This window comes from Leptodactylus fuscus, chromosome 11 (assembly GCF_031893055.1).
Source record: "Leptodactylus fuscus isolate aLepFus1 chromosome 11, aLepFus1.hap2, whole genome shotgun sequence".
Classification (NCBI taxonomy): domain Eukaryota; kingdom Metazoa; phylum Chordata; class Amphibia; order Anura; family Leptodactylidae; genus Leptodactylus; species Leptodactylus fuscus.
In genome coordinates this window covers 49478134-49504679 of record NC_134275.1, presented here as the reverse complement: position 1 = coordinate 49504679, position 26546 = coordinate 49478134, and the positions used below count along the sequence as shown (strand labels likewise).

Below are 26546 nucleotides of genomic sequence, written 5' to 3'. Positions count from 1 at the left end.
TGTAAGTACATAGAAGTCCACTAGGTGGCGTACGCCTACTGTGTGCCCGGCTGTATATACTATATATTTATTTATTTTTTACTTATATAGCGCCATCATATTCTGAAGGTATATGGACCTATAGGTAGTGTGTGCTGCTGTATAATCAGGTATATGGACCTATAGGTAGTGCGTTGCTGTATATCCAGGTATATGGACCTATAGGTAGTGTGCTGCTGTATATCCAAGTATATAGACCTATAGGTAGTTTGTTGCTGTATATCCAAGTATATGGACCTATAGGTAGTATGTTGCTGTATATCCATGTATATGGGCCTATAGGTAGTGTGCTGCTGTATATACAGGTATATGGACCTATCGGTAGTGTGCTGCTGTATATCAGGGTGTATGGACCTATAGGTAGTGTGCTGCTGTATAGCCCGGTATATGGGCCTATAGGTAGTGTGCTGCTGTATGTACCGGTATATGGGCCTATAGGTATTGTGCTGCTGTATATCAGGGTGTATGGACCTATAGGTAGTGTGTTGCTGTATATCCAGGTATATGGAGATATAGGTAGTGTGCTTCTGTATATCCAGGTATATGGGCCTATAGGTATTGTGCGCTGCTGTATATCCCGGTATATGGAGCTATAGGTAGTGTGCTGCTGTATATCCAGGTATATGGGCCTATAGGTAGTGTGCTGCTGTATATCCAGGTATATGGGCCTATAGGTAGTGTGCTGCTGTATATCCAGGTATATGGGCCTATAGGTAGTGTGTTGCTGTATATCCAGGTATATGGAGATATAGGTAGTGTGCTGCTGTATATCCAGGTATATGGGCCTATAGGTATTGTGCGCTGCTGTATATCCAGGTATATGGGCCTATAGGTAATGTGCTGCTGTATATCCAGGTATATGGAGCTATAGGTAGTGTGCTGCTGTATACCCAGGTATATGGGCCTATAGGTAGTGTGCTGCTGTATATCCAGGTATATGGGCCTATAGGTAGTGTGTGCTGCTGTATATCCAGGTATATGGAGCTATAGGTAGTGTGCTGCTGTATATCCAGGTATATGGGCCTATAGGTAGTATGCTGCTGTATATCCAGGTATATGGAGCTATAGGTAGTGTGTTGCTGTATATCCAGGTATATGGGCCTATAGGTAATGTGTTGCTGTATATCCGGGTATATGGGCCTATAGGTAGTGTGTGCTGCTGTATATCCCGGTATATGGGCCTATAGGTAGTGTGCTGCTGTATGTACCGGTATATGGGCCTATAGGTATTGTGCTGCTGTATATCAGGGTGTATGGACCTATAGGTAGTGTGTTGCTGTATATCCAGGTATATGGGCCTATAGGTAGTGTGCTGCTGTAATCCAGGTATATGGAGATATAGGTAGTGTGCTGCTGTATATCCAGGTATATGGGTCTATAGGTATTGTGCGCTGCTGTATATCCCGGTATATGGAGCTATAGGTAGTGCGCTACTGTATATTCAGGTATATGGGCCTATAGGTAGTATGCTGCTGTATATCCAGGTATATGGGCCTATAGGTAGTGTGCCGCTGTATATCCAGGTATATGGAGCTATAGGTAGTGTGCTGCTGTATATACAGGTATATGGGCCTATAGGTATTGTGCGCTGCTGTATATCCCAGTATATGGAGCTATAGGTAGTGCGCTGCTGTATATCCAGGTATATGGGCCTATAGGTAGTGTGCTGCTGTATATCCAGGTATATGGGCCTATAGATAGTGTGCTGCTGTATATCCAGGTATATGGGCCTATAGGTATTGTGCGCTGCTGTATATCCAGGTATATGGAGCTATAGGTAGTGCGCTGCCGTATATCCAGGTATATAGACCTATAGGTAGTGTGCTGCTGTATATCAAGGTATATGGTCCTATAGGTATTGTGCGCTGCTGTATGGAGCCTCCATGAGGTGCTATATTCACTCTTCCAACATATATAGCTTTCAGTGAAGAATCCTTGTATAGCGAGCCATACACCAGATCCATAGTACGGCTATATGTGTGGACCTGTGTGCCGTTGGGATGTCTGTCTACATGCAAGCTTTACAATAGTAACTGTATGAAGTTTTAGGAGGAGGCGACTGAGTTGTCCTACTAATATTATAAGTGTGAAAGTTTGTGTGTTTGGATGTTTGTGAGTTTGGATGTTTGTTCCTCAATCACGCTAAAACGCCTGGACGGATTTGCGTGCAATTTTCCACAAACATAGTTTTCCCTTAGGATTGATTCACAGGCTACTTTTGGTGCCACTAAACAACATGGCTTCCTAGCAGGAGACTCCGAAAAGCAGGACTCCTAGCCCCAGCTATAGACTCACACACACACTGCCTGGCATTTCCTGCCTCAACCTGCCTGCACACTCCTTACTGTCACCTCAGGAGTAGCCCTCACTCTACTCACTCACATAACACACATCACATTGTCTGTATCACTACATACACAACACATCACATTGTCTGTATCACTACATACACACTCACACACACTGCCTGGCATTTCCTGCCTCAACCTGCCTGCACACTCCTTACTGTCACCTCAGGAGTAGCCCTCACTCTACTCACTCACATTTTACATATAGCTTTCCACTATACATTGTCTGTATCACGACATACACATACCTCCCAACTGTCCCGATTTCCGCGGGACAGTCCCGATTTGGGTGACATGTCCCGTGGTTGGAAGGAGGTATGTCCCGATTTCAACTCAGATCTGCATCCAGAGGACGCAGATCTGAGTTGAACACACATGCGGCTGAAGGAAGGAGCTGACACAGGTCAGCTCCTCGCTTCGCCGCTGCCCGCCTCTCTCCCTGACACACGCGGCTGAAGCTGCTTGCGTGCTCACTTCGCCGCTGCGTCTCTCTCTCTCGCTGACACATGCGGCTGAAGCGAGGAGCTGACCTGTGTCAGCTCCTCGCTTGCTGCTGCCGCCGACTCCTGGCGTGTACATCGCGTCTACAAGCCAGAAGCCGGCGGCAGCAGCGAAGCGAGGAGCTGACACAGGTCAGCTCCTCGCTTCAGCCGCATGTGTCAGCGAGAGAGAGAGACGCAGCGGCGAAGCGAGCACGCGAGCAGCTTCAGCCGCGTGTGTCAGGGAGAGAGGCGGGCAGCGGCGAAGCGAGGAGCTGACCTGTGTCAGCTCCTTCCTTCAGCCGCATGTGTCAGCGAGAGAGGCGGCGAGGGAGCGGAGGAGAAGGTAAGTTTAATGTGGAGGTGGAACGTGAATCTGGGGGCAGATGAAGGAGAGGACGGCATGACATTGGGGCAGAGATGGGGGACATGAATCTGGGGGCAGAGATGGAGAGGATATGAATCTGAGGGCAGAGATGGGGGACATGAATCTGGGGGCAGAGATGGGGGACATGAATCTGGGGGCAGAGATGGAGAGGACATGAATTTGGGGGCAGAGATGGAGGGACATGAATCTGGGGGCAGAGATGGAGGGACATGAATCTGGGGGCAGAGATGTGGGACATGAATCTGGGGGCAGAGATGGAGGGGACATGAATCTGGGGGCAGAGATGGAGGGACATGAATCTGGGGGCAGAGATGTGGGGACATGAATCTGGGGGCAGAGATGGAGGGACATGAATCTGGGGGCAGAGATGGGGGACATGAATCTGGGGGCAGAGATGGAGGGACAGAAATCTGGGGGCAGAGATGTGGGACATGAATCTGGGGGCAGAGATGGGGGGACATGAATCTGAGGGCATAGATGGGGGGACATGAATCTGGGAGCAGAGATGGAGAGGACATGAATCTGGGGGCAGAGATGGAGAGGACATGAATCTGGGGGCAGAGATGGAGGGGACATGAATCTGGGGGCAGAGATGGAGGGACATGAATCTGGGGGCAGAGATGTGGGACATGAATCTGTGGCAGAGATGTGGGGACATGAATCTGGGGGCAGAGATGGAGAGGACATGAATCTGGGGGAAGAGATGGAGGGACATGAATCTGGGGGCAGAGATGGGGGACATGAATCTGGGGGCAGAGATGGAGGGACAGGAATCTGGGGGCAGAGATGTGGGACATGAATCTGGGGGCAGAGATGTGGGGACATGAATCTGGGAGCAGAGATGGAGGGACATGAATCTGGGGGCAGAGATGGGGGACATGAATCTGGGGGCAGAGATGGAGGGACAGGAATCTGGGGGCAGAGATGGGGTACATGAATCTGGGGGCAGAGATGGAGGGACAGGAATCTGGGGGCAGAGATGTGGGACATGAATCTGGGGGCAGAGATGTGGGGACATGAATCTGGGAGCAGAGATGGAGGGACATGAATCTGGGGGCAGAGATGGGGGACATGAATCTGGGGGCAGAGATGGAGGGACAGGAATCTGGGGGCAGAGATGTGGGACATGAATCTGGGGCGGAGATGGGGGGACATGAATCTGAGGGCATAGATGGGGGGACATGAATCTAGGGGCAGAGATGGAGAGGACATGAATCTGGGGGCAGAGATGGAGGGGATATGAATCTGGGGGCAGAGATGGAGGGACATGAATCTGGGGGCAGAGATGTGGGACATGAATCTGGGGGCAGAAATGGAGGGGACATGAATCTGGGGGCATAGATGGGGGGATATGAATCTGGGGGCAGAGATGGAGGGACATGAATATGGGGGCAGAGATGTGGGACATGAATCTGGGGGCAGAGATGGAGGGGACATGAATCTGGGGGCAGAGATGGAGGGACATGAATCTGGGGGCAGAGATGGAGGGGACATGAATCTGGGGGCAGAGATGGAAGAGGGACATGAATCTGGGGGCAGAGATGGAGGGGACATGAATCTGGGGGCAGAGATGGAGGGGACATGAATCTGGGGGCAGAGATGGAGGGGACATGAATCTGGGGGCAGAGATGGAGAGGACATGAATCTGGGGGCAGAGATGGAGGGACATGAATCTGGGGGCAGAGATGGAAGAGGGACATGAAACTGGGGGCAGATGAAGGGTGTATATGAAACTGGGGGAGAGATAGAGGGGGGACATATAATTTACGGGTGACTGTAGGAGGATTATACTGTGTGCGGGCACATGAAAAATTAACGAGTGGGCGGAGTCAACACAAAAGTGGGTGGGGCTAAATTTGCAGCACATTTTGTCCCTCTTTTGGTTCTTCAAAAGTTGGGAGGTATGCATACACGATACAACACATCACATTGTCTGACACAATACAACACATCACATTGTCTGACACAATACAACACATCACATTGTCTGACAATACAACACATCACATTGTCTGTATCACAACATACACAATACAACACATCACATTGTCTGACACAATACAACACATCACATTGTCTGACACAATACAACACATCACATTGTCTGTATCACGACATACACAATACAACACATCACATTGTCTGTATCACGACATACACAATATAACACATCACATCACGTTTGCTAGCCCACCAAACTTTTTAAAGCACTTTTACAGTTTCACACGTCTGTGTCCGCCCAATTCTCAAATCACCGCAGACGAAGTCGCGGGTAAAAGCTAGTATGTTATAAAAGGTGAATTTTAATATTGACTATATAGGTTGTCCATATTAGATCGGAGGGTCCGACTCTCGGCGACCCCACTGAACATCTGTTAGGAGGAGCTGATGTGCATTGGTCTAGCACAGCGGGAAAGGTATTGCATACTCAGCCCCATTCAGAAGCAGGTGACGTATATGAGTGACCGCTTCCTTTCCTTAGGCTGCAGATTGGTCCAAGGAAGCGACAAGGACCAAGCCCTCAGGTCCTGGTAAACTGGGCGGGGACACCCGAGCGCCGGGGACAGGTACATATGGTTTTTACATTCCTCACCATCCCCGGCCTCCTGGCAGAGACCTGTAATTCCTGGAGGGCCGCTGGATTTTCCGGATTTCTAGCAGAATTTGTCAGATTTTGTGCCCTGTTTTCCTTTGCAATCAAACCCTAGAAACATCTTTTGTGGAATCCTCTGTTACTCCTCCTGGAAATGTATGACATAAGGATCCTCTTACATGGGCAGGCTGAATCAATCCACGGACCCTCAAAATAACTCGAGCAAGCCAGAAGGTTTTATTTTACACATATAGAGTTTATTTCATTAGATTTTTTTTAAACAATGACTATAAAAGTGTATAAAAGTCACAATTCGCATTTGTGTAGAAAATAAAATCTGCGTCACGGTCATAAGAAAATGTAGATTGTAAAACCTCCGGCGAGAGGCCTAGAATAAGTGAGGAGCCGCCATAAGGAGCGACTGGTCACTGCGCGGGGTCTCCAGGCATGGGTTAGCAGCTATTACTGGAGAGGCTCATCTCTCATCTATTACATGGGGAACACACCCAAAATTATATCTGGTCTTGCTCTAACATCCCTTCATGTAGAGGAAAACCACTCGCAAGAAAACCGTATTGGACAGTCAGTTCCTTTGAATATTTTAGGCAGGTCTTGGAAGGTGCTAATTACCCTTGTGGAGACTCTTACAGGCACTGCACCCTGGGAAACGGTATGCAAATGAGCTCTCCTCCAGAAGCAAGAAAACTGTCTCTCTAGCACCACCTATAGGTGGCTGCCCTGCCAATGCGAGTGTCTGCAGATGGGCATTTATGGTTAACTCATATGACTAGTCAAGTCTTAAAGGGGTTGTCCAGAAATGATTGGAAAACCATGGGTGGCCAGGGGGAATAAACCTGAATTTGCCAGGTTGGAAGCAGAGAGGCTGATTGTAAAGAGACCAATGACATCATTCAGGTATGTGACATCATTCAGGTATGTGACAGCATTCAGGTGTGTGACATCATTCAGAGATGTGACATCATTGTGGTGACATCATTCAGCTATGTGACATCATTCAGGTGACATCATTCATGTATGTCACTGATTCCTTACCAGTTTTGCTGAGACCACTGACTGGGTCATGTGAACTTCTCCACTTCCAGCCTGGCGAGTCGCAGTAAGGGAAGGAAAGGGGCCGCAGCTGGCTATTGGAACATTTGGCATGGGGGAATGACTTTTTTTGTTTTACACCTGCCATGGCCGCCTCTGAGTTTCCTATAGTTCCTGGACAACGTCTTTAAGACTGCTTAATGGACCAAAGATTGAATCAGAGCATGGCCACCTTTAGGCTCTCCTCCGTAAGGAGAGAAGCCGCCTCTCTGGCCACCTATAGGCTCTTCTCCAAAACGAGAGAAGCTGCCTCTCTGGCCACCTATAGGCTCTCCTCCAGAAGGAGAGAAGCTGCCTCTCTGGCCACCTATAGGCTCTCCTCCAGAAGGAGAGAAGCTGCCTCTCTGGCCAACTATAGGCTCTCCTCCAGAAGGAGAGAAGCTGCCTCTCCGGCCACCTATAGGCTCTCCTCTAGAAGGAGAGAAGCTGCCTCTCTGGCCATCTATAGGCTCTCCTCCAGAAGGAGAGAAGCTGCCTCTCTGGCCACCTATAGGCTCTCCTCCAGAAGGAGAGAAGATGCCTCTCTGGCCACCTATAGGCTCTCCTCCAGAAGGAGAGAAGCTGCCTCTCTGGTCACCTATAGGCTCTCCTACAGAAGGAGAGAAGCTGCCTCTCTGGCTACCTATAGGGGGCACTATAGGGTTTCTTCCTTCAGGAGGAGACTTAAAGACATAAAGCAGTGGTTGCTTCCGTTCCCAATGTCCTTTAAGAAATAAGCGTATGGCACGTGGACCTCATATGCCCGAAATAACACCCTAGACAGGAAAATGGCGATGGACATAGAAATCTCTCCGGGGTTCCACCACTGACTGCACTGAAGAGACCATTTGGCAATATATACAGAAAAATAAATATCTCCCTCCTCTCTTTCCCGCAAGCCCCCTCCCCCGCTCCGCACACAATGGCGGGGACATAGCCTCGCCATCACAGGAAGTCTTTGGTTCTCCAAGGAATGGACCGCGGGAAATTTATTCCTGGGTGGGGACACAGTAGTTGTGTTGTCGAGACAGGACGAAGCCACGAGGACAGACACACTCATAGGATCCCTCCGTGTTACGGCACTGCCCGTTCAGGCACAGGAGAGTGAGATCCTCGGCTTCATCGCATTCATTTATATCTAGAGGAAGACGTAAAGAAAGACATTCAGGATATGGCGGCGTAGACGGCAGCATTGATACCAGCTACAACCGTGTAGTCTACAGCTCCACAGCCCCTGTAATGCACTGTGTATACCGACACCTTGCTATCATCTGTGGGGCTGAGCCAGTAAATACCAACCCCCCCCAATTTACTAGCTTTGGCAATGCAAAATATCTATTCGGACGTGCCAATAAAGCTTGTTTGATTTGATTTACCTTATACACATTGCTGAGCCCTGGCACATACAGCGGCCAGTACAGATACCTTATACACATTGCTGAGCCCCGGCACATGCAGCGGCCAGTACAGATACCTTATACACATTGCTGAGCCCCGGCACATGCAGCGACCAGTACAGATACCTTATACACATTGCTGAGCCCCGGCACATGCAGCGGCCAGTACAGATACCTTATACACATTGCTGAGCCCCGGCACATGCAGCGGCCAGTACAGATACCTTATACACATTGCTGAGCCCCGGCACATGCAGCGGCCAGTACACATACCTTATACACATTGCTGAGCCCCGGCACATGCAGCGGCCAGTACAGATACCTTACACACATTGCTGAGCCCCGGCACATACAGCGGCCAGTACAGATACCTTGTACACATTGCTGAGCCCCGGCACATACAGCGGCCAGTACAGATACCTTATACACATTGCTGAGCCGTGGCACATACAGCGGCCAGTACAGATACCTTATACACATTGCTGAGCCGTGGCACATACAGAGGCCAGTACAGATACCTTATACACATTGCTGAGCCCCGGCACATGCAGCGGCCAGTACAGATACCTTGTACACATTGCTGAGCCCCGGCACATGCAGCGGCCAGTACAGATACCTTATACACATTGCTGAGCCCCGGCACATGCAGCGGCCAATACAGATACCTTATACACATTGCTGAGCCCCGGCACCCTTGGTCTTTACCAGTTTTTTGTCCTGTTTTGGACCATTTTTGTAGGTACTATCCACTACATAGTGTCACTCCTTGTGGCCGTTCCCCCTGCTGGGTACTCTCTGTCTTCTCTGGTGTTCGCTGCTCACTGATATACGGTTTCAGCTGTCGTGGGGGTCGCACTGTATGTTCTCTGATCTGTGTGCTGTTCTCCTCCCCATTGCCTCTTTGCCCCCGTACGGCACATGCACTTCTTTGCTAACCCTTAAAGAGCCAGTGTTTGTTCATCATTCCCCAGCCAATCCCTGAGACCCAGAACATATTTTAAGCACCCAATGCGGAGCAATATAGATTCCAAGCGTACTAATTCATACAATGGCATTCTGCTACTGCATACTGATCCCGACTCCATTGCTCATCCTGACTCTGCCGATCTCTTGGTTTGTCTTTCACCTTTGAACTTGTGCTACTTGTCTTGACCTCCGGCCTGTTTACAACTGAGCATGTATTATGCAAGCCCCAGACTTTGGCCCATATCTGACCTTGCGTTTTCTTGTTCCCTGGTGTTTCGCATTAGCACTATGCCAACCTGCACCTACACTGGGACCACGCTGAAAGTTAATAACCTGGTAGGATCCCACAGATTCCCATGTGGGGGTTGAAGGGTTAATAAGGGGAAGGCTGATTAGACAATGGGAGTGACCCAAACCCAAACCAGTGATGTAGCCCCGGTCGATCCAAAACCGGCTCTGTGTAGTTCAAATCAGGAACATATTACAAGACCCTGCACATTGGTGGCTGGACTCCGGACCCTTTGTGTTCCTGACATGCAGCTGCATCTCCCCATACCTGGTGCCAGACCAGCTGAGTGGTACACCTACACAACCCTTTACTATTGGGCCGTATTTACTGCAGTATGCTTTGGACCAGACGGTCAATTAACCAAGGATCTTTCTGCTAAGGAGCCCATGTTTGAGATTTTTGGACCCCTGAAGGGACCAGTGGTTTCTATCTTACCAATACATGCCATTCTTGTCATGTCCAACCTGTAACCATCATAACAGTCACAGGTATAACCTTCTGGAACTCTAATACAACGACCATTTTCACACCCATTGAGAATCCCGCACTCTTCAGCTTGGAGGCCTTCAAATTGTTCGTAACGGTCTGTGGGAAACAAAATTATGGAAAAAATAAGTGTATAAAGCATTGTGTGCACAGAGGCCGCCTAATATGTTTGTAACATGCAGTACTTTACCATCGTAGGCTTCTCTCAGGCCTCCTCTCCTGTCAGGGAGGCCATCTGCATCAAGTCCTCCAGGCCTCCATGGCTGAAACCTTCGTCCATCCTCTAATCCAACCCCAGCAGAGATCGGGCTTCTGGGCCTGGTACGTGGTGGAGATGGTCGCAGTCTGGGGTCATACGCTTCAGGTCTTTGGAAGGGTGGTCTTGGATCATCTAAACCTGTATCTGGATATGAAATATCAGACTCAAAGTCTGAAGACTCGTAGGGAGGGAGGTTGTACACAGAGTCTCGTGGACCGTAGGGTGGTTGTGGACGTGATCCGAACCCAACTCCAGGAGGTGCAGGGTAGGCTTCATATCCAGGTCTGACTATTCCAGGAGCCGGGTTAGCAAAAGAATCAGCCCCATATGGAACGCCATAACCAGGGCCATATTCAGAGCCATATTCGTATGGATCAGAAGGAGATGATCCTGGACTTCCATAGGCCGGAGATCTCAAGCCATTGCAGAGAGTCTCAAAATCATCTGAAAGGAATAAATAAAGAATAATGATGATCAATGTACAGACTGCTAAGTGAATGGATATATAATGGCTCAGGGCGGCATACAATCACGTCTCATCCAATCTGCCCATACACTCTACAGTCTGAAAATTCTTGTTTCTCGTCTTCTCCTTAGTATTGTAATCTACGTATAGTGATGTCTGAGTTTAGAAAAGCAAGAACTGCTTGTTTTGCCTACAAACTGCCCCAATTTTGTCCATGGTCTAAGGCATTAAAGAAGATGTGGCAGAGCGCCCGAACGAAACCCAACCCACGGACATTTCTGCAAAATTACTTTTACTTTTTTTAATCTTCGTCACTTCAACATGTCATTCATTATATTATACAGTACTTTAGTGTACTATACACTGCTCAGTATATTATGCAGTGCTCAGTATATTATGCACCTCTCAGATACTCTACAGTCCTCTCTGTTCCCCATCTCCTCAATCTGGCCACCAGTCACTATAATGAAAAGCTTAAAAATGCATTGGATGAGGTGGCTCCCCCCTCCACTCGTAAAGTCCCACATAGGAGGCAGCAACCCTGGCACACGCCACAGACACGATTTCTTCAGCGGTGCTCTAGGTGTGCTGAACGTCTCTGGAGAAAATCACGTTCACCTGCAGATTTCCTCCACTTCAAATTTATGCTTAAAACATATAGTTCTGCCCTTTACCACGCCAAACAAGACTATTTCACCGCCCTCATCTCTTCTCTCTCCAGCAACCCTAAAAGGCTTTTTGAAACTTTTCACTCCTTACTCACACCCAAGGTGCAGACGTCATTCACAGACCTTAGTGCCGATGACCTGGCCACGTATTTCCATGACAAAATTGATAGGATTCGTCAGGAAATTACTGCCCAAGCCCCAGGTGGCATTGATCTCACCACCTACCATAGCAATGATCCCCTCACCAACCGCACTTCAGACTGTCCATTCTCATCTTTTGAACCTGTTACAGAAGAGGAAGTCTCCCAACTACTTTCTTCATCTAGCCATACAACCTGCAGTAGTGACCCCTTCCCCTCACACCTTCTCCAATCTCTGTCGCCTGCTGTCACGACTTACCTTACTAAAATATTTAACCTCTCTCTTCTGGAATCTTCCCATCCTCCTTCAAGCATGCTGTTATAACTCCGCTATTGAAAAAACCCTCCCTGGACCCATCCTGTGCTGCTAACTATTGACCCGACTCTAACCTCCCCTTCATCTCTAAACTCTTGGAACGCCTGGTCTATTCTCGTTTAATCTGCTATCTCTCTGCTAACTCTCTGCTTGACCCCTTACAATCTGGTTTCCGCGCTCTGCACTCTACTGAAACGGCTCTCACAAAAGTCTCCAATGATCTCCTAATGGCTAAATCCAATGGTGACTTCTCTCTTCTTATTCTTCTGGACCTCTCTGCAGCTTTTGCCACTGTTGACCATCAACTCCTCCTCACTATGCTCCGCTCAGTGGGCCTCAATGACACTGCACTCTCCTGGTTCTCTTCTTATCTCTCAGACCGCACTTTCAGTGTATCATTTGTGGGCTCTGTTTCCTCCCCTCTTTCCCTTGCTGTTGGTGTTCCTCAGGTCTCGGTCCTAGGCCCCCTGCTCTTTTCTCTCTACACAGCCCCCATTGGACAAACCATTGCCAGATTTGGCTTCAGGTACCATCTTTATGCTGATGACACCCAATTATACACATCTTCCCTCTTTCCTTCACCCCTCATATTGAATCACTGCACGTTCATGTCACCTCCACCTCAAAAACATCTCCAGAATACGCCCTTTCCTTACCAGAGATACACTAAAGACACTTATTGTCTTTCTGATTCATTCTCGCCTTGACTACTGTAACTCCTTACTAATCGTTCTTCCCCTCACTAAACTCTCCCCTCTACAATCTATTCTGAATGCATCGGCCAGGCTCATCTATCAGGCTACATGCTACAGCGATGCCTCTGGTCTGTGCCAGTCACTACATTGGCTGCCTATTCATTATAGAATAAAATATAAAGTTATCACTCTCATCCGCAAGGCTCTCCATAATGCCACACCTCCCTACATTTCCTCCCTCATCTCTGTCTACTGCCCAACCCGTGTTCTCCGTTCACTCAAAGACCTAACACTTACATCCTCTATTATCAGAACCTCCCACGCTCGTATGCAAGACTTCTCCCGAGCTGCACCACTTCTCTGGAATGCTCTACCCCGGACAATCAGTTTAACTCCCAATTTCTACAGTTTCAAACGCAAACTAAAGACACATCTTATCAGACCGGCCTATCACAATTTCTAACGTAAACCCTTAACCCTCCTCTGTCCCTGCTCCCACATTTCCCCACATGATATGATGTCTGTTCAGGCTAACTTTATAGGTCCAAGCTCCCTCCACATGTTAAAGGACACGACTGTTGACGGCTCATAAAGTTTTATGTTTGTGTAATGACAGTCACCTCTATTACAAAAGTGTCTGACCTCTGCATAAGCAATGCCGCCCCGGCTACCTCTTGTGTCACCCCCTCTACCTCATAGATTGTAAGCTCTTGCGAGCAGGGCCCTCAGTCCCATTGTGTGAAATGACTTTCTTTGTAATGTATCTTTCTGTCTGTATTTGATCCCTACAAATTGTACAGCGCTGCAGAATATGTTGGCGCTATATAAATAAAATGTATTATTATTATACAGTACTTCAGTGTATTATACAGTGCTCAGTGTATTATACAGTACTTCAGTGTATTATACAGTGCTCAGTGTATTATACAGTACTTCAGTGTATTATACAGTGCTCAGTACATTATACAATACTTCAGTATATTATACAGTACTTCAGTGTATTATACAGTGCTCAGTCTATTATACAGTGCTCAGTACATTATACAATACTTCAATGTATTATACAGTGCTCAGTGTATTATACAGTACTTCAGTGTATTATACAGTACTTCGGTGTATTATACAGTGCTCAGTATATTATAAAGTGCTCAGTGTATTATACAGTGCTCAGTATATTATACAGTACTTCAGTGTATTATACAGTGCTCAGTGTATTATACAGTACTTCGGTGTATTATACAGTGCTCAGTATATTATACAGTGCTCAGTGTATTATACAGTGCCTAGTGTATTATACAGTACTTCGGTGTATTATACAGTGCTCAGTATATTATACAGTGCTCAGTGTATTATACAGTGCTCAGTATATTATTCAGTGCTCAGTGTATTATACAGTGCTCAGTGTATTATACAGTGCTCAGTATATTATACAGTGCTCAGTATATTATTCAGTGCTCAGTGTATTATAGAGTGCTCCGTATATTATAGAGTGCTCAGTATATTATACAGTGCTCAGTATATTGTGTAGTGCTCAGTATATTGTACAGTACTTCAGTGTATTATACAGTGCTCAGTATATTATACAGTGCACAATATATTATACAGTGCTAAATATATTACAGTGCTGAGTGTATTATACAGTACTCAGTATATTATACAGTGCTGAGTGTATTATACAGTGCTCAGCATATTATTCAGTGCTCAGTGTATTATACAGTGCTCAATATATTATACAGTGCTAAATATATTATACAGTGCTGATTGTATTATACAGTGCTCAGTATATTATACAGTGCTGAGTATATTATTCAGTGCTCAGTGTATTATACACTTTATATATCATATTATACAGTGCTCAGTGTATTATACAGTGGTTAGAATATTATACAATGCTCAGTATATTATACAGTACATCAACAGATTTGGTGACAATTGTAGATAAATATAGGTTGCAGATAGACGTGATCCAGACCTTGCTGAGGTGACAACTCATTCAGCACAGTGTGAATACGGCCTTACCTGAGTCTCTCGCTGGGCACAGGGCACAAGTCATCCCCCAGGCCTCCCCATACAGGCAGCAGCATTCAGTGTATGTCATCTGCCTCTGCTGGATGAGGTGCGTACACATCAAGTCTGATCCAACCGCCTGCCAGCACAGGGATATAGTGTTTTCTAGGAGAAAGCGTTCATTGGTTATTTACCTCGTAAATACTGATAGAAGAAGAAAACCGAAGAAAGGAGGGAGGGATCCGCCATATAATCCTACAGTCCATAGCACATGTCACCAGGATATTATATATGTTATTAGTCGGCTCACCTATGGTCTGGCTGGTGTTGGTGATGCATCTTCTCAGTGATGAGTCCAGCACCAGGGGGGGGTTACATGTGCAGAAATAGGAGCCCACTGTATTTATACAGTTACCCCCCTCACAGACGTCTTCCTCCTGACATTCATCATTATCTGTAGACAAAAGAAAACTTCTTAACCTGACACAAAGATTTGTCCTCCGTCTGATCCATTTGCTAAGATTTTTTATTTAGGTACATAAAGGGGTACTCCCACCAAATCAAGTTATAGTGGGACGGTACCTTACCACCCAGCGATGACTGTAGGCTGTGAGGAATGCCCTTCTGACAGGGGGGAGATGTCAGTGCAGAAATTAACGGCGCCGATATCTCCAGCATATGACGAGCAACTTTCTAGCGGTGTATAAGACCGCCTATGCATGACAGGTCCTCCTTAAATTGGTCTCTGTGAGTTACATATCGATGCAGTATCCTTAGAATAGCTGACCGGTTTCTGACCGGAGAGCGTACAATACCAGGAACCCACGCAGATCAGCTGCTCAAAGTTCAGTGCACTTTGGCGGGTACCGCCTTTGCTTACATACCAGCGCTGTCACATTCATTTGACCTGTTTGCAGCTCAGTCCCTTTCAAGTAACTATTACCAAACATGGCCGCTCTACAATGTACAGCGCAGTGAAGAGGCCGCAGCGTCACCAGACACAGCTGGTGTCAGACCCCCACCGATCTAATATTGATGACCTAAGGATAGATAATCAATAAGTAACTCCAAGAAGATTATAACAGGACAATGACAATGATGTGATGGATTTGTAGCCCTATTTCTACGTCCATCATGCAGAGTGTTTCCTTCACATCGAGGTTGTCCATAAACAGCGCCTCGCCTGGACATAGACTGTGTCTGGTATTGCAGTGTATTATGGTGGGTCACATATAAATAATACATACATATTGGATCTCAGCCACCAGTCACTACTTAGCATTTAGCATTATGACTCTTACCTACACACTCCATCTGATGGACGTCATAGTAGTAGCCATTGGAGCAGTAACAGGCGAACAGTGGGTCCTTGTTAAGACAGACACCTCCTTTACACAGCTCCGGTGCGAAGAGCTTGCACTCATCAACATCTTAAATAGAAATCCATGGTAAGACATATGAGAAGTAAGACGTAAGAAGTATGTCTGGGGGCTAAATCTGAGCAGCACAGAGCCCTAGTACTTACCTCTGGTTTCTTGACCCGATGTGATATAGCCCACGCCATCGGGACATAGCCTGCGGTATTCAGCTGGAACATTAGGACAATAGATTATATACATAGAATTATTATATCGTATTGAGAAGCAGCGCCCTATAGAGTCACCTATAATACCTGCACAACAATGTGGCCAACTAATGCTATAGCAAGCACTTCATTGGTGGTGGAGACCCTACAGCGGGGTCCCTGGACACTTGCTTGTCCTTCTCGCGCTATAATATGGTCCTGTTGACAGCTTTTAATGGGAAGCTACTGAAAAAGCACTGAGTGTGAACATATACCGAGATAGGGGATAACTGATCCGTGAGATGGTGACAAAGCATCACAAGAAAAGGGGGTCCCTATCTTTCTTATTAATAAAATGGTAGTGTGCAGATACGTTGGACTGCCTCAAGATACAATGGAGAACCAAACCCAGGTCTTCTGTGGATGTTACTTGCTCCAATCCGTCGGTCTCTTCATGTCACTCCAGACAGTGTGCATGCTCGACTCGCGACTCTACTTATTTGGGTCAGAAGGATCCCTGTTCTTGTGAGTAGTGGCGATCCCTAGAGCTGGATCCGCTCCGATCTAGCAGTTCTCCCCTATCCAGTGGAACTGACTGCAGAGCCCTGTAAGTCTATGCTGTGATATTCTATTAAGCTGGTACCCAGTGGCTGCTAGTCGAGGATTCACAAGGGCCAGTTTGGCAGCAGTGGGCCGGGTTATAGCTAGGACTTTGTAATACCACCTGCTCTGGCACCCCGCACACCAGGCACAGGTTCTCCAGCACCCCTGGCAGTGGATGAGAGCCATGTGCAGTAACACGTCCATAAGTGAGCAGGCGGTGCAGACATTGGAGAGTCGGTAGCTCAAGCCATAAGGCACCATGAGAACCCCTGGGCGCTGCCTAAATCTGAACAAGCCCTTCAAGCATAATGGTGTACAAGTCATGGTTTGCTACCTGATTCCATGCTGGGACATCTCTGGATCTGGCAGCCTTGTCCCCATCCTTTGCCAACAGTGCAGCAACATTCAACCTGGCTGACGTTCCTGGAAAGCACATTGTCACACACATTGGGGTCTTCCAGGTTGTAATAGCATTCCTTAAGGCCGGGGGTCAGCGAAAACTCCACTCTGGTTAAGGCGGTATTACTTGGATATGCTGGGCGGGCTGCAGAAGACATGAGGATAACAAAGCAAATAAGGAGGCATTACCATCGGGGGCTGAAGTTTTGTGCCCCAAACCTCTGGCCAACATATATGTATTTCCTTAACTCAATCCTGCCGCAGTGTGTAATCATACTGTATGACATGCACCAGCTGGGGATATTTGGTATCTATGCCTGTGCTGGGGATATTTGGTACCTATGTCTGTGCTGGGGATATTTGGTACCTATGTCAGTGCTGGGGATATTTGGTATCTATGTCTTTGGGCTTTTGTTTCCCTGGACTTTGAAAAGCCCTACCAACAGCCGTGCTGTCTATTACTAAATTCTACCCTTTCTAGTCCACTCTAAGGATTAGTCTTATACATCAGATCTCCATGAGTTTCTCACCAGCAGAGGTTGTCCGTATGCACTTTCCGAACATCGGGTCAAACTCTTCATTGCTGTTACGACAGATACAGAGGAAGGATCCTTCCACGTTCTCGCACAAGGCTGTCCCACATACACCTTGTAGGGTCTCGCACTCATCAACATCTGGAAGAAAACACCAACATCGTGTAACTCAACGTGATTCAACGTAGTTTGTGCCGAATACTCCAACAGAAAAGTGTGACTGTAGGAATGGGCCCAAAATCATTTGTAGGAATGGGATTTGTCTACCAGGAGTTGTGTGGAACCATTTGGCATTGTGAGGAAAAGTCCCCAGGACAGGGGGTTATACCAAGTGCTTTAATTACGTGTTTTTGGAATGGTCCTTCTCCAAAAGAAGGGGATCAGTCCAACCCGAAAAATGCATTCCCTTCTTTTGATGTGTATTAGACCAGGGCTCTATGACTACTTTTGGTTGCATGACTATTACTCGCGCCCAGCCCTATGGGGAAAAGAAATTATTTAGCATTCTCAAGAACTTCCATGTGGTTGTAATTTTTGGGATTGTCAGATGTCATCCACATCGTCTGTCCGTGTAGGAAAACATCACAGGGGATTTCCTAAGCTGTAAAATTTTTCTAAAAAGAATAGCATGAAAAACCTAAGTGATGCCAAATGGTCCCACCGCTCTCGTATTAACGCTGTCTGGTCCCTGCTGGTCTTACTGATCCCTCTCACTGGCCATATTAGTGACCCGCCGTAGCCAGGGACTGAGATCTTTCTGCCATGAGCAGGCACTCACATAATTTGTATTGGAATAAAAAGCAGCTTTTTCTTAATCAATAAGTGGCCATTCTACAAAGAACTTATAGCCCTGCGATGTTGCTCTGCGCTCTTTACTTATCATTTGTTTTACTCTAATTGGATATTCACTTAAAAAGGACCCTTCACCACATCTGCCAAGTCCAGCTCTTTACATCATCTAATAGGCTCCGCTCCAGTGATTCCACCACATTTGGTATTTTTTCTCTCGCTCCCACCGTTCCTGAGCAATCATTGCTGATAGTTTTGGTGCCTGATCTATGATTTAGTGTCTGTATTGTCAGGAGGGCGGGGTCAGGCAGGAGCAGACAAGAGGGTGGCATTCTGAGCTTGGACATCGGCTGCCTCTGATTGGATCTCTGAGTCACCCCCCCCCCCCGCCTGACCCCGCCTACCTGACAGTACAGAGTTGAAATAGCACATCAGGCACCACAACTACCTGCACTTGTTACTTGTCAACGGTGGGAATGAGAGAGAAAAATCCATCTGTGCCAGAATCACTGGCGACTAATAACAGATTTAAGAACTAGAATCAGTGAAAGGTCGTCTAAGTGCTGAGGAGTCGGTTTGGGGAGGAGATATTTCTATCTCAGCAGAGATTTACCAAGATGGGAATTACCCTTTAAGGCGCACCAAATATTGTGACATCACAGGAACAGGGTAGAAAATTGCTGTAAATCTGCCCCGTTGTGTTTTTTTGCTTTGCTTCTTACCTGGACTTGTGGACTTTGCTGCAGATCTGACAAATAATCTGCCAAAATATGCAACAAGTTATTTTGTGGACTTGACCTTCTGTATTCTACTGATTTTCGGTCCCAAAATTGGGGTGGAAAACCCTGAGCCTTTCTGTCTGGTGAGGACATCTGCTTAGTGGGAATGATATTTGCTATATGATCCTGTGGTTTGGGCCAGACACTCACCCAGGCAGTGCTGGTCGCCCCTCTCCCCCTCATAGCCCCGATCACACAGGCACTGGTAGGCTCCCACTAGATTGAGGCACAAGGCGTGCTCCCCGCAGACAGTCTTATTTAGACACTCGTTGATATCTGACACATGAACATACCCGGGGTTAGACATCGTACATGCCGCCTTTTTAGTTTCTGATTGCAAGACGGTAAAGCCGCAGTCACACCATTACGCCATTAACCATTTCAGCCTAGCACAGGGATAAACAGCTTGGACTCTCACCAGTACAGTCTCCAGTTGTAGACAGCTGATACCCAGGCTCGCAGTCACTGATGCATTTGTAGGATCCCGGCGTGTTCTGACATCGCATTGATTCACAGAGTGACTCTCCGTATTCCACGCACTCGTCTATATCTAGAAAGAGGAATAAAACACGTAGAACGAAGCAGTGGATTCAATCTAGGAACCAGGCATAACATCATGTATAGCGGAGGTTCTCACCTTGCAGGATACATACCCCAGGGGGTACACCCTGCTGTCCCTGGGGGGTACACCCTGCTGTCCCTGGGGGGAACACCCTACTGTCCCTGGGGGGTACACCCTGCTGTCCCTGGGGGGGTACACCTTGCTGTCCCTGGGGGGGTAGACACCGCTGTCCCTGGGGGGTAGACCCTACTGTCCCTGGGCGGTACACCCTGCTATCCATGGGGGGGGGTACACCCTACTGACCCTGGGGGGGTACACCCTGCTGTCTCCGGGGGGAGGGGGGTACACTTTGCTGCCCCGGGGGGGGGGTACACCCTGTTGTCCCTGGGGGAGTACACCCTGCTGTCCCAGGGGGGGTACACCCTGCTGTCCAGGGGGGGGGGAAACACAATGCAGCCGAGAACCACTGTCATTATCCCCCACCAAGGCACATGACTGCAGGCACCATTCATTATATTCCAAGTAGGGCCTCTGTTGGGGGCCATTATATGACATGTGGGCACTGAAGGGGCCAATCTACTGAGCATGATGTGGGGGCACAGATGGGGCCACTGTATTACATTTGGGGGCATTGAGGAGACCATAATACCACAAATGGGGGCAGTTCCTTTTTGCTTGAAAACCACTGATATCATTGAACAAAAAGTCAATGAACACAACAATATCGTCCAGTGGAAAGCATGGCACTGTGGCACTGACGGGGATGGATCTGTATTTCTGGAGAACCCCTTTTAAGGATGAAGTAATATACAGAGGATTCCTAAGCTGACAACCTGATGGCTTCCATGTAGACTGCTTAATAGTCAGTCTCTTGGTTTTGCAGTAACGTACCGACGCAGTGCTGACCCTCGCTGGACATCTCATGGCCCCAGTTACATGTACATCGGTAGGAGCCAATAAGATTTTCACAGACAGCGTTGTCTCCACAGATTGTCGAGTTATTTGCACACTCATTGATATCTGTAGAAAGAAGAATCCAATCAGTGTAGTATAGAAGTTATTACCCATTGACGACAATGACGATAATTGGTATTGAATGGACATTGGGAGTCTTCTCACCCGCGCAGTCTCCCGAGGAGGTGACTCTATATCCGCTATCACAAGACGCAATACACCTAAAAGAGCCCAGTGTATTCTCACAGGTCTGTGTACCGCACAGGGCGGCTCCGCGCTCCTGGCATTCATTAATATCTGCAGATATAATATCTCATAAGTAATGGTCCAGTCCAGTAATGGTCCAGTCCATATCCCGTCTCGTCTCACCTATACACTTGGTGTTGTCAGGGGTCGCTCTTAGACCAGTGGGACATACGCACTGGAAGGATCCCGCGGTGTTGGTGCAGCGTCCTCCTTGGCACAAGGTTCCCGTCTGACATTCATCCTTATCTTTTATGGATATATTAAAATAAATTCATGATAAGGAATCAAAGAATGAACAATTTCTTACTGTAAATACCTTATGGATGACATTGACACCAGGACATGTATATACTGGCACATGGCTGTCACTGGTTCTGAACCTACCGACACATGAGGAACCATCGGGACTAGTAACGTAGCCTTCGGCGCAGACACATCGGTAAGAACCTTCTGTATTCTGGCACTCGCCACTTGGGAAACAGAAGTCTCCTTCTAGGCACTCATTAATATCTGCAGGGGATAAAGATGAAGAGTCTCATAGTCCCCACTTGTCTGTTCTTAGGATGGGCCATCAATGTCTGATGATTGGGGGTTCAGGGACCTCTTCTGATCAGCCCCTGGAGGGCCCCCTTTATTGTATATACAGGCGCAGTATCTTATAGGCTCATCTGGCTGGGCCTGGTATTACAACTCATCCAGATGAAGGTTGGGTAGCAAATAAGCCTGATGCTATAGCCTAAAACCAAAGTGTTTCCGCCCACTTGGCTGTTTTACCCGAATTTGCATCAAGTCTGAAAGGACTTATATCTTTGGAAATGCCTGGAATTGGATAAAGGTTCAGAGTGTCAGTGCTGATCAGATCAGGGCCGCTTTACACATAGGGGTCAATTGTGCCTCTGCTGTGGGTCCTTTGGTTGCAGGGGCCTCTCAGTTGCCCTGGATTGAGCAGGTCCCACATTTCGGTTGCTGTTCCAGGTGACAGGCAGTGATTTCAGCGCTCTGTATGCTAGAGACAGAGGTTAATACAATAGTGGAGCCCTGGTCTATCAGCTATCGGCCCCGTGCACCATTATATCTGCCTGGCTGGTGAGGTTTGCGGCAGGGAAATGCAATGAGCACCGAGCCACAAACATTACAGCAGAACCTACAGGTCTGTGAGAACACGGATAGGCGAGGGGGACTTATATGGGGCTTGGGCAGGAGAAATTAAATTATTTGGGGTGGGGGGCAAGTTTGAACAGAGCCCTGGATTATATAGCCCTGGATTAGATGATGCATGGCCTGGTGACCACTCCTCCTTAAGGGGTATCAGAGACTGCTTGTGCCCTTTTACAATGTGTCTCTGGCTAAAATCCACTCAGTCAGTTCCTTTGCCCCTGTGAGAACAAATGTTATGGCACCCAAACCCCCAACCCTCCAGCTGCTCCTGCCATATGGACCAGAGACAGGACTTGTGCCGTGTTTGGGGGTTTTTCTGGTGGATTGGGGGTGCGGTTTCATAGGTTGTGAGATGCTATATACAGTATTAGAGGAATATTGCACATAGACGACTTCTTCTGACCTGTGCACTTCTTTCGGTCACTGCTCAGCCTGTATCCAGGGACACATTCACATTGGTAAGAACCATCAGTGTTTATACATTTGCCATGTGGTCCACATGAAGACTCGGTCAGGCATTCATTGATATCTAGAGAGAAGTGAGGTGATGGAGTCAGAAATTTCTATTATCCAATGACTTGCTTATAGTGGATTTATCTGCATTGTTTATAGTCTAGATTCATTATTTTTACTTCTTATTAATTAGTCCTATATTAATTATTTCTTTACTATCCACTATACTGCTGACACTATCCTATATATCTGCAGGGCTGGGGTGATATGCTGGTTCTGGTGACAGTAACCTGCCTATCTGCAGGGCTGGGGTGATATGCTGGTTCTGGTGACTGTAACCTATCTATCTGCAGGGTTGGGGTGATTTGCTGGTTCTGGTGACAGTAACCTATCTATCTGCAGGACTGGGGTGATATGCTAGTTCTGGTGACACTAACCTACCTATCTTCAGGGCTGGGTGATATGCTGGTTCTAGTGACAGTAACCTATTTGCAGGACTGGGGTGATATAATGGTTCTGGTGACAGTAACCTACCTAACTGCAGGGCTGGGTGATATGCTGGGTCTTACGGGAATGTGAAAATCTAGACATTTTGTAAATAGAGTCAGACACTCACCCACGCAGCGTCGGTTCTGGAGTCTATATCCAGCCTGGCATTGCTTGCACTGGAAGGACCCTGGTGTGTTCACACACTCTTGACCTGCGCAGGCTCCAGGATTTTCACACTCATTAATGTCTGTAATGAACAACCAGACTATTACTCTGCTGCCGACAGCAAGTTATAGAGCAGGAGGAGCTGAACAGGTTGTGTTCATAACAGTCATCGGATCAGGACAACAGACTGAAGGACTAATATAATGACAGTTAACAGGTAAAGGATATTTGTGATACACAGACAGTCACTGTCAGAAAGACAAACATTTCCAAAATATCAGTTGGTCAACGCCATATAGTCAACGCCATTTTCCTTTTACCAACGCCATATAGTCAAAGATGTGCTCTGTGGGGAAGGCTGTTGTGCAAAAATGGGTTACAATTGGCATGTGGGGGGAACCGAAAGGGACAAGAGGGACGAGATGTGCAGCGACATGTTGTGAACTAGTCCTCATGGTGGTTTGGACTCAGAGAAGGAAAGAGAAATGTAAAGGCTTCTAACAAGAATACATGGGACACGACTGATAGTCGAAAGAAGACGTAGGGTGTACGAATAGGGGTACGAATAGGGGCACGTAGGGTGTATGAATAGGATGTATGTGGGATGTATGAATAGGGGTACATAGGGTGCTCTTACCGATACAGTCACTGCCTTGTGGGGTCAGTCTGTAGCCAGATGGACAAGAACAGCGGAAACTGCCGGGAGTGTTGAGGCATCTTCCTGATCCACAGGGTCTTGGTGTCTGGCGGCATTCATCTATATCTGTACAGGGAGACATTATAGTAACTTAGGATACAAACAGAAGCAAATGTAGAGTAAGAGCGAGGCCTGACACATGGCAAACTATAGTATATAGAGCGAGGCCTGACACATGGCAACCTATAATATCATATGGTGCCCTCATACGGAGCCGACCTCCACTAGGTACTATACTATAGGGGTAACGCCTTCATAATATAACATACAATGGGACGCTATATAAATGGACCTTTCAGTCCACATCTCATGGTCCTCAAGTGTCTTCTCCCTGTGTGGTGATCCCGACCATCCCAAAGAATGTCCTGAGGCTTTGCCATCTTCCTAGTATATGGTAGTGTATAGCAGCTTTATGTGCACTGACTGGACTATGGTCACATACGGTAGATTAGTCGCAGAAAATTCTGCCATCAAAAAACTCCATGACACATCTAAATTTGTTTGTTCTCTAATGGGGCCCATTTATATGCCATTCCATATGGAGGGCTCATCCAGCCCTAATATACGATAGATTTAGTCAATACAGTCTACCCCGCAGCCGGTGAGCCCAGTATATACTTACCTTGACAATCGGTGCCCTGTGTGTTGGCCGTGAACCCGGCAGGACACACACAGCGGTAACTTCCCGGAGTGTTCTCACATCGACCGTTCAGACACAGACGTCTCGGAGTTACTCGGCACTCATCGATATCTATAGGAGACCCAGAATACATTGCTTACCTAGGTGACCTGGACATGACTTTATAGTGAGACACCTGCCCTGGTGGATATGAGAGGTCAGCAGTATTGTGAATGCTGCTCTGGAGGGTAATGGAGGGTCAGTACCCGCTCAGCATCCCTTTGGCCTCCGTCCCATTACTTGCTGTTTTGTAGGTTTGCCCTCCGCCCCCCCATATACACCAGTGATGTCACACACTGTGCGATACACTTACTTGTCTAGTCACGTAACACAGAGAGTTGTCACTTTTACACATTTTATTTATTTCTCTGATTTCCCAGGGTGTTCCTGGCCTGACCATTACATGTGGGGGCGCTATAATATAATGACATTACCTACACACGCGTTGCCCTGAGCATTGAGGCTGAAGCCGGACGGGCAGACACATCGGTAACTGCCGGGGGTATTTTCACATCGTCCATTGGCACAGAGTTGTTGTCCGCTGTTACACTCATCAATGTCTGCAAGGAACAGAACCCCGAAATCTCAGCGACTTACTATATGACAATTCTGTACCAGTCACTGCAGGAGTATATATATATACTCGTACAGATTGTGCCATAGTATAGGCAGTATGTAGCCTGCAGGGCATGCATGTCATCTGAATGGTTAGAGGGTAATAAGTCACTACCAGGCACCTCTGAGGAGTCTTATCTAGCCTGACAACAAAATTATCAGACATGTTCAAATCCATCTACCTGATCCTTCTCTCTTCCAACCTCTGCGGTCACGGTTGAGTCGAGAGGTCCATGTTAGATAGTTGACCAATCCAATGTTTGAGATGTGTTGGACTTAAAGGGGTTTTCCCAAAATCCCAGTGCTTGGGCAGGTCGGGGAAGGTGAAACGTAAAAGAAAAATCAGACTTACCTGTCCCCACAGTCCTCGCTGCATGTGACCGCTGAGGTCACCAAGGAACCAATGACATCACTCACATACATGACTGCTTCCTTTCCTTAGGCTTCTGATTTGCTGCAGCGGTCACATGCAAGAGGACTGACACAAACCAGCGAATGCCTGACCGAACCGCGTCGGCCAACACCAGAGCACCGGGGGCAGGGGAGTATGATTCTTTTTTTTATATGTTTCACCTCCTCCACCCTCCTGCCCAAATGCCGAGATTCCTGGACATCCCCTTTAAATTGTCAGTAACTTTCCAGACAGCTTAGTCTCATGTCCATGTCTTTTACTTTCTGCCTGACAACCCTCTGTAGATGTTCCATCTCTGACTAATCTTATGTGTTGCGTCCTCTGTAGATGTTCCATCTCTGGCTAATCTTATACGTTGCGTCCTCTGTAGATGTTCCATTTCTAGCTAATCTTTTACGTTGCGTCCTCTGTAGATGTTCTATCAACGACTAATCTCATGTGTTGAGTCCTCTGTAGATGTTCTATCTATGACTAATCTTAGGTGTTGCGTCCGCTGTAGATGTTCCATATCTGGCTAGTCTTATACATTGCGTCCTCTGTAGATATTCCTTCTCTGACTAATCTTATACGTTGCGTCCTCTGTAGATGTTCCATTTCTAGCTAATCTTTTACGTTGCGTCCTCTGTAGATGTTCTATCACTGACTAATCTCATGTGTTGAGTCCTCTGTAGATGTTCTATCTATGACTAATCTTAGGTGTTGCGTCCGCTGTAGATGTTCCATATCTGGCTAGTCTTATACATTGCGTCCTCTGTAGATATTCCTTCTCTGACTAATCTTATACGTTGCGTCCTCTGTAGATATCCCTTCTCTGACTAATCTTA

The 26546-nt window shown here is 47.3% G+C and overlaps 1 protein-coding gene across 2 annotated transcripts in view; it reads right to left on the bottom strand.

The window, feature by feature from the left end:
* Nucleotides 1-6166: 6166 nt before the first annotated feature.
* The window catches only part of LTBP4 (latent transforming growth factor beta binding protein 4), a 74423-nt gene continuing 54043 nt past the window's right edge, over nt 6167-26546 (bottom strand). For both annotated transcript variants that reach the window (XM_075259628.1, XM_075259627.1), the window contains 19 exons: nt 25130-25255; nt 24639-24767; nt 23957-24082; nt 23282-23401; nt 22616-22741; nt 21439-21564; nt 21178-21300; nt 20974-21105; nt 20746-20874; nt 19711-19842; nt 17722-17865; nt 17127-17336; nt 16151-16213; nt 15927-16055; nt 14936-15079; nt 14638-14790; nt 10265-10777; nt 10024-10173; nt 6167-8074 (listed from right to left, as the gene is read on the bottom strand). In XM_075259628.1, the coding sequence (XP_075115729.1) occupies nt 7926-8074; nt 10024-10173; nt 10265-10777; nt 14638-14790; nt 14936-15079; nt 15927-16055; nt 16151-16213; nt 17127-17336; nt 17722-17865; nt 19711-19842; nt 20746-20874; nt 20974-21105; nt 21178-21300; nt 21439-21564; nt 22616-22741; nt 23282-23401; nt 23957-24082; nt 24639-24767; nt 25130-25255 (2924 nt within the window). In that variant the 3' untranslated portion in view covers nt 6167-7925. The remainder of the gene's footprint in view (nt 8075-10023; nt 10174-10264; nt 10778-14637; nt 14791-14935; nt 15080-15926; nt 16056-16150; nt 16214-17126; nt 17337-17721; nt 17866-19710; nt 19843-20745; nt 20875-20973; nt 21106-21177; nt 21301-21438; nt 21565-22615; nt 22742-23281; nt 23402-23956; nt 24083-24638; nt 24768-25129; nt 25256-26546) is intronic.